The sequence below is a fragment of the Ictidomys tridecemlineatus genome, chromosome 3 (genome assembly GCF_052094955.1).
Source record: "Ictidomys tridecemlineatus isolate mIctTri1 chromosome 3, mIctTri1.hap1, whole genome shotgun sequence".
In the NCBI taxonomy this organism is placed as follows: domain Eukaryota; kingdom Metazoa; phylum Chordata; class Mammalia; order Rodentia; family Sciuridae; genus Ictidomys; species Ictidomys tridecemlineatus.
The window spans coordinates 137,265,409-137,272,460 of NC_135479.1; the positions used below are offsets into that span (position 1 = coordinate 137,265,409).

At 39.0% G+C, this 7,052-nt stretch overlaps 1 protein-coding gene across 1 annotated transcript in view; it reads right to left on the reverse strand.

Moving 5' to 3' along the window:
- Fgf12 (fibroblast growth factor 12) overlaps positions 1-5,134 on the reverse strand; it is a 505,844-nt gene extending 500,710 nt beyond the window's left edge. The window contains exons 1-2 of the mRNA XM_005338424.4: positions 5,006-5,134; positions 4,686-4,828 (exon numbers count right to left, since the gene is read on the reverse strand). Of these exons, the coding sequence (XP_005338481.1) occupies positions 4,686-4,698 (13 nt within the window). The 5' untranslated portion in view covers positions 4,699-4,828; positions 5,006-5,134. The remainder of the gene's footprint in view (positions 1-4,685; positions 4,829-5,005) is intronic.
- Between the last annotated feature and the right edge of the window lie 1,918 nt (positions 5,135-7,052).

Sequence of the window (7,052 nt, forward strand, 5' to 3'; positions counted from 1 at the left end):
CCTAGATATTTCCTTTATCCCCTGAAGGTTGAACCATCCTAGGCTCAGAAAAAATGACTATTGTGTACCTTACATATGTGGGTTTATGCCCTGTGAGGGACTCTGATGACTGAGAGACCCAGAACAGAGAACAAAGGCTTCTTTGAGAACACAGGTCTCTACTGAGAGAGTGGATCAGGTTACTGCCTTCTATGTTCTGCAATCTGACTCTTGTTTCTGGGACCCCTCTTCCCAGTAGGCAAACTCTTCATTTCTCCCAATTTACAATCTTCTGGATACATGAGCATAGCATGAAAAAATAATTACGGCTATTCAATTCAACATACAAAATCTTCATCCCCACCATGTAAACTAAAATATTCTACCTGAAGTGGACATTGGTTAGCTGCAGGAACGTCAGAAGTTCAGATTATGCCCACAAGAAGGTAAATGAATCTATTAGTGGAGATAGTAGAATGAGGTCATTAAGATCAGGGATTTTATCTAAATTTCCTTGTACATTTTCAGAATGAAGCACATTGGGCACATTTCAGGTGGTCAACAAATACTTTTTATGTAAGGAACACAAATATTGTAATACTGACTACAAGATGTGATGGAAAGCATGTACTTGTGTTACATAAAGTATACCAGTGCAATATTCACTGTATTAATTGATGTGGGCAGTCATGGGAGATTCTATGGAACAAGAAATATGGCCAATGAATCTTAAGAGTTGAGCTAAGATATCTGACAATGAAGCAACATTCACTCTGTTAAGACATATCTTGATTTAAGTAGTCAGATAACAATACCATAGACCAACAGCAGCATATTGTCAGGAATCCAAAATTTTTAAGGATAATCAGGGGTTGAAAGTAAATGGCTTGACTAAGAACAGAGAAAAATACTTAAAAATGAGTCTGATTTTTTTTTATCTAACCCAGAGACAGATATTCTTTTCCATGTAATTTTCATTCTTTCCAAAAACAACCCAACATGACCATATATCTGAAGTCTCTATACTGATCAGGCAGATGATATCAAATCTTCTCTATTGAAATGTCTGAAATTTTCAGATCCTTAAAATTTAGACTAGTGCTTCTTCTTAAACTTTAATGTGCATACAAATGACCATCAGATCTTGTTGGATCCAGATTTGAGTCAGTGAGTCTGGGGTAGAGTCTGAGATTCTTTATTTCTAATACGTTCCTGGTCTGTTTATGTTCCTGAGGACCACCAGTAGCAAGGACCAAGGTCAATGGTTAACTCTGGCTATCCCTTGCCATCATTTGGGGAAGCTATTTTAAAATACCCTATTACAGGGGCTGGGGATGTGGCTCAGTGTTAGAGCACTTGTCTAGCATGTATAAGGCCCTGGGCTTAATCCCCAGCACTACTAATTATATGACTAAATAAATAAATAATACATATTCTCAAGTCCCAACTTAGAATCAAATCAGTATTTCTAGGCGTGTGGCCTAAATATCCTTGCATTGGAAAAGCTCTACAGGTGTTTCTTCAGAATGAGAATGAGAAATTAGCTAAACAAAGATGTGATAAAGGTAGGTAAGTAGAAAGAGAGACAGTCAGAGTCTCCTTCCCCACTCTGAATCAATGCCTTTCAAACTTTAATGTGTATACAAATTACCCAGGAATTTTTTTTAAAAAATCACATTCTGATTCAGTAAACCTACAGATCAAAATTCTGTGGTTCAAAAAAAATCTAGTCTGCAAACCACATTTTGATTATCAAGAGTCTAAATAAGTGGTTCTCAAAATATTGTACCTGGGGACATTTTTTAAATGTCTATGGCTTTTACATATTACATTACAACATTATAATGCAACATTAGGAAGTTTTAAAAGCATGCCAAGTGATTCTACTGCTCAGCAAAGTTTGTGAACATTTTTCTAAATACTAATGCTGTAAGTTATTTAAGAAACCCAAGTCCTTAGGACCCAAAAGGCACAAATTCTTGTCCAAACTGCTGAGACTGTAAACAACTTCAAATTTCTGAAACAGCATAAATTACCAAGGTGCATGATGATTACTGAAATTGATCACTTATTGATCTGTTTTCTTCTTGTCTTTACCTTGGATGACAGGAAGTGATGTAAAGTAATAAGTAATAGGAAGTAAAAATAATTGACCTTATTTGTAAATAACTGAAGTTCAACCTGGCTGCATACTATGAACAAGTGCTCTGGAAGATGTTTTCAAATTCTAGAGGTAATACGAAGGTTGCCAAATGCTAGAGGTAAGATTCACAATTAAATGAGATCAGAATTTTGTTTTCTGGGATGGAGCACTCTTGAACCCTCAAATAAATCATGTAATGACTCTATATACAAAGAGTTTCCAATAGAAAAGAAGCATATGTACTTACATTTTAGAATGTCTTCCTAGAATTACATTTGAATCTGATAGGGAAAGAATTTTGTACACAGCAGCATAAAGTATGAAAGACGTACCAATTAGAATGAAATACAGATGTAAACTCCTCTTAACACAAACAATAATAAAATTTTCAAGTTAGCTACAATTTTTAGGAATTTTTTTTTTCAGTGCTGGGGACTAATTATAGGGCCTTACACATGCTAGGCAAGCACTGTACCACAGAGCTACATCTTTAACCCCTCAAGTTAGCTATACTTTTTAGCTATGCCATTTGCATCAACTTAGAAAGCGAAGCCAGTGTTTAAGTAATCAGCCACTCTTAATGTGATTGTTAATTGGCTAATTCAGTGTCATGTAGGAAGTCCAAGAACTAACATGCATAAAGACTTTCTTCCTATCTTTTGTCCCAGGTAACTATGAGCCCTCTACAAAATGACTACACTTTGGAATGGGGCAAAAATCTTCATTGCCTTTGGGTTAGAACTGTGATTCACTGTTATCACTGCTCTCTGAATTAACAGAGAACTTCTGGCCCAATTCTCCTCAGATGTATCTCTGAGGTTCCTTCTCCTCTCTGAACTCCCTAGACTGGCAGAGTCGTTGGAACTCTACTGTCATCAATCTGGGATATAAACCACCTGAACTCCCAGTGGCATGCAGCTTATTTTATGGACAACGAAGGAAAATAAAAGATTATTGTAGAGAGATATAGTCTTGTTTTATGTTAGACCAGGAATTAGGGTATAAATTAGCGGCAAAATGTTATCAAGAACGCTTTGCCAAATAAACAAATTTAATGACCAAATTACCAGGTATCATCTAGGTGCAAAAAAACTGTTTCACAGTAAAATGATACTCTTTTAACTTCATGTTCTAGAATTGCTTAATCAACTAGAATATTACTAACCACTATGAATTAAGGAAGACTGAATTTTCATTTTAAAATTAATTCTAGAGTTCATATTAAAGAGTTAATAATCTCATGCTTATTTATGGATTCTCTCATTTATGTACATCATTATCAGACATGAAAATGCCCATCAATTTATCGTAAGATATTTTGTCTAAACTAAAAATTGCCAGTTACTCTTAATCCACATCAATTCAGTTCTTTTCATACTATAAATACTTACTGAGGCTCAAATACTTTAAATCTACTAACTAAATACTTAAAACAACTTATTGAACATATAGCTGCTATCATTCAACACTTCAGCTTTATTAATCAGCCCAGAAATGGGTAACTCACCACCACTCCCTGATCCTAAGTACATCCCCTCAGTGACTGACATTCCTGGTTAAAAATAAAACCTTGTTTCAAATATAGCTTCTCGAGTTCTGGGTAATGAATATAGTTTCATAAAAGTTGACATCATTTCTTCTGATTTCACTAAAATTAAATACATCCAATATCCCTACTGGATATCTGACCACATCACTTAAGCCTTTCCCAACCTGGGGGGCATTTTAAAGAGAAGGAGAAGAAAGAGACCTGCATAGATGGGGTTAAATCCAAAGGATATCCAGACTTAAAATTTTAACAGTCGTTTTGTTTATGTGGATTAAATATGTCATCCAGAAGTTGATTTTTACAGTTCATTTATCAGTTGGTGTGTGTACATTATGCAGATTTGCTTATGAGGAGAATATTAGTATATGCATGTCCAGAACTAGTAAATGCATCATGCTTGGGAGCCAAGCAGTACTCTGATACACTGTTCTTCTTAGAGGTCAGTTCTAACGCACACTGTTTCAAATAGACCCAATTTTTGTGCTGATATATATTCAAAATGCAGTAGAATGTGGTCATACACACCCAGAAATACCATGTTCATGGGGTGGAGGGGGGGGTGGAGAAATCCATTTTTTTAAAGCAATGCATTATTGGATATCAGATACAAACGTGCCTGTCAGCGATCCTAAAGCAAATGAAATGTATTTATTTGAGCCCATCCATTACACAGAAAAGAAATTGCTTTACCAACACAGCTCTCCTCCCCTCCATTTTGGGAGGGACTCTCCCCCAACCCCGTCACCACCACCACCCCCCACCAAGAGGGGAAAAAAAACTCATCACACTTCACTACGCAACTGATGGAGTATTAAACACTGCCTTCCAAGCTGTGGGAGTTAAAAAGAAGTGGCCTTCCTGCCACACTTCCCGGTGCTGCAACGGACATAGCATCTCCTCCTCCTATCGACCTAGTATGATGCTCGCTCTCCAAGCACTGCAGTCCCCTCGCTGAGTACTGCCCTGGCCACACGCACAAGCAGCGGGAAGTCCCCTATGGGGACAGCCACATACCTTTGCTCTCCATTTCGGTCCCTATCGAGTGCTGGGAAGTTCAATGGAAGTTGGCCGGAAGATGTGGGCCCGCTTCAGGTTCCCAAATCTGGGAAGCCAATCTGACGATTTCGCCCGTACTTCCTTCCTTCCCTTCAGGCTTCCTGAAAGATGGAATTTCTTAAACCTTGAAGCAGCAATCAGCTACCAAAGGACACTTAGCAGCAGCAGCAGCAGATTGCCTCTACAGGGGGTAGGTTGCGAGGTTTGTCTGATATTGAAATGCATGCACTGTGCTCGCTCAGAATTTTTTTTTTTTTTTTTTTTTTTTTTTTTTTTACCTGGGTCTGGAAGCTGTAAGCAGGAGCTGTCCTCCGAGCGTGGTGCTGCAGGTGTAGTGACAGATCATCCCACTTTGCTCTCTGGATGTACAGCAGATTTGCATGGGCGCTGGCACGCATGCGCAGGGCCTCCCCTCCCCTTTTCACCGCCTCCCGCTCCCCCACCCCCTTCGCTTCGCTCCCCAATACGGTCCTCAGTTATCCCCGCTGAAGAGCTGTAGCATTCGGTCACAGGAAAACGCTGCTAAAAATAAACGCCGGACCAGATTTTCCTCTGCAAACTAGAAAATGGATTGAGCTGGGACTGTGCATCGTTCCCCAACTATTTTCCAGGATGGATGACTGAAACCTTCAGAGAAGGCTAGGGTCTCTGAGCTGGGTCTGGTTTCCCCAGCCAAGACGGAGGATTTACGAAGGCTGTTTCCTGGTCACAGTATGGGTGTCTCTTCCTCGTCGCTGCAGTAACTTTCCAGGTGTCTGCTTCCCCTTTTCTCCCTCACTAACTTCCTATTTCTTCTTTCCTTCCCGAACTTATTTTGTTTGTCTGGGGTGAGTGGCAGGAGTCCTTTTGCCTTGCCGCTGAGAATGATGCTACCCTGCCTGCCTGACAGACATCCCTTTGGCCTCCACCTCGAAACTATTCCAAGAACAGAATCCAAGGCTTCGAAAGTTCCCCAAACAAAGCCACCCGGACATTTTGAGGTGCTCTTTTCGGTTTATTTCCAACATTTACCAAGAAGTCAAGTCTCCAAAGGCAGGGAGTCACCTTTTGATAATAAACACTTTAAAAGAGAATATGTAATCATTTTAATGAAGTGGTAGGGGAATAGTTTTTCTTCTTTAAGGATCTAGAGAATGTAAAGCCAAAAATCTCTTGAAGTGCTATTTTCATATCAGAATATTTTTAAAGCCCTCATTACATTTATTTTGTATACAAAATATTTAATAGGTGCATTTATTACACTTTTTTTCCATCTTCCAAATTCCCCAAGGAAAACATTCACTCCTTGAGAAGAAGAATCTTATTCTCAGGCATAAAAACAAGTCTGGAATGGCCAAGGGAAGAGATGTGCATATTGACAAACACAACAGGTTACACAAAGACCCCACCTCCACCGTAGATTTCTACTGTTAATTTCCAAAACATTGAAATGCCACAAAATAGACCCTCAACAAGAAACCTGAGGCTGACTATAATTTAATCTTCATGTGGTAATTCAGAAGACATCCTGGGGTTTTCCAATGCCTTCGAGCCCATGATTACAAATATTAATCATGATGGTTCAACCGGATGTGGACATTTATTAGTGGAGAGCTTCCATTGATGAACTGCTGTGGCTTAGCAAAGTTAGCCGCCATTGAGCACTGGGAAATCAAACTGTTTGAGAATGGGATTCCAGAGCCACAAGCTAAGGACTACTAATCTTTAGGTTCTCCAAATGTATACCCAGGTAAATATTTGTAAGAACAACAAAACTCAGAATGTCTTTAGAGTGTTTAATGGGAGTGAGAGCAGAGTCAGGGAGGAGTGGAGCTGTTCCTTAGAGTGACAGCTTATGTCATTGAGATAAGTCATTCCTGTACCCTGGGACATGTTCAGTCTCTTTCAAAATGTTTAGAAGAGGAGATACCGTTAGAGTACATTTTATCATACTCAATATTTATTGTTTTACTGATGGAGAAACTAAAGTGGAGAGGGTACTTGATAAGAATCTCAGGGTGATGCAGAACCAGGTTCAGAGCAGGAGGGGCTTGCCTTGTAGGCAGAGACAATCCATCTTCTCCAGGATGATCTCTCATAAAACCCCCTGCCCATCATCTACAGGGAATGGGAACAAAGAGAGCCCCCTACTATAGGAATTATCATTTCTGTTAATAAAAAAGTTTTAAAAACCCAAATGCTTTATTAAATAGAAAACAAATCAAAGTTAATAAAAAAATCTATGTTCCGACATTCTTCTCCAAGCTTAACTCCTAGAAGACAGTTGCCATTATCTCAAGCAGATTTTCCTTTACTTACTTAGTTATTGCTGGACTCTCTTCATCT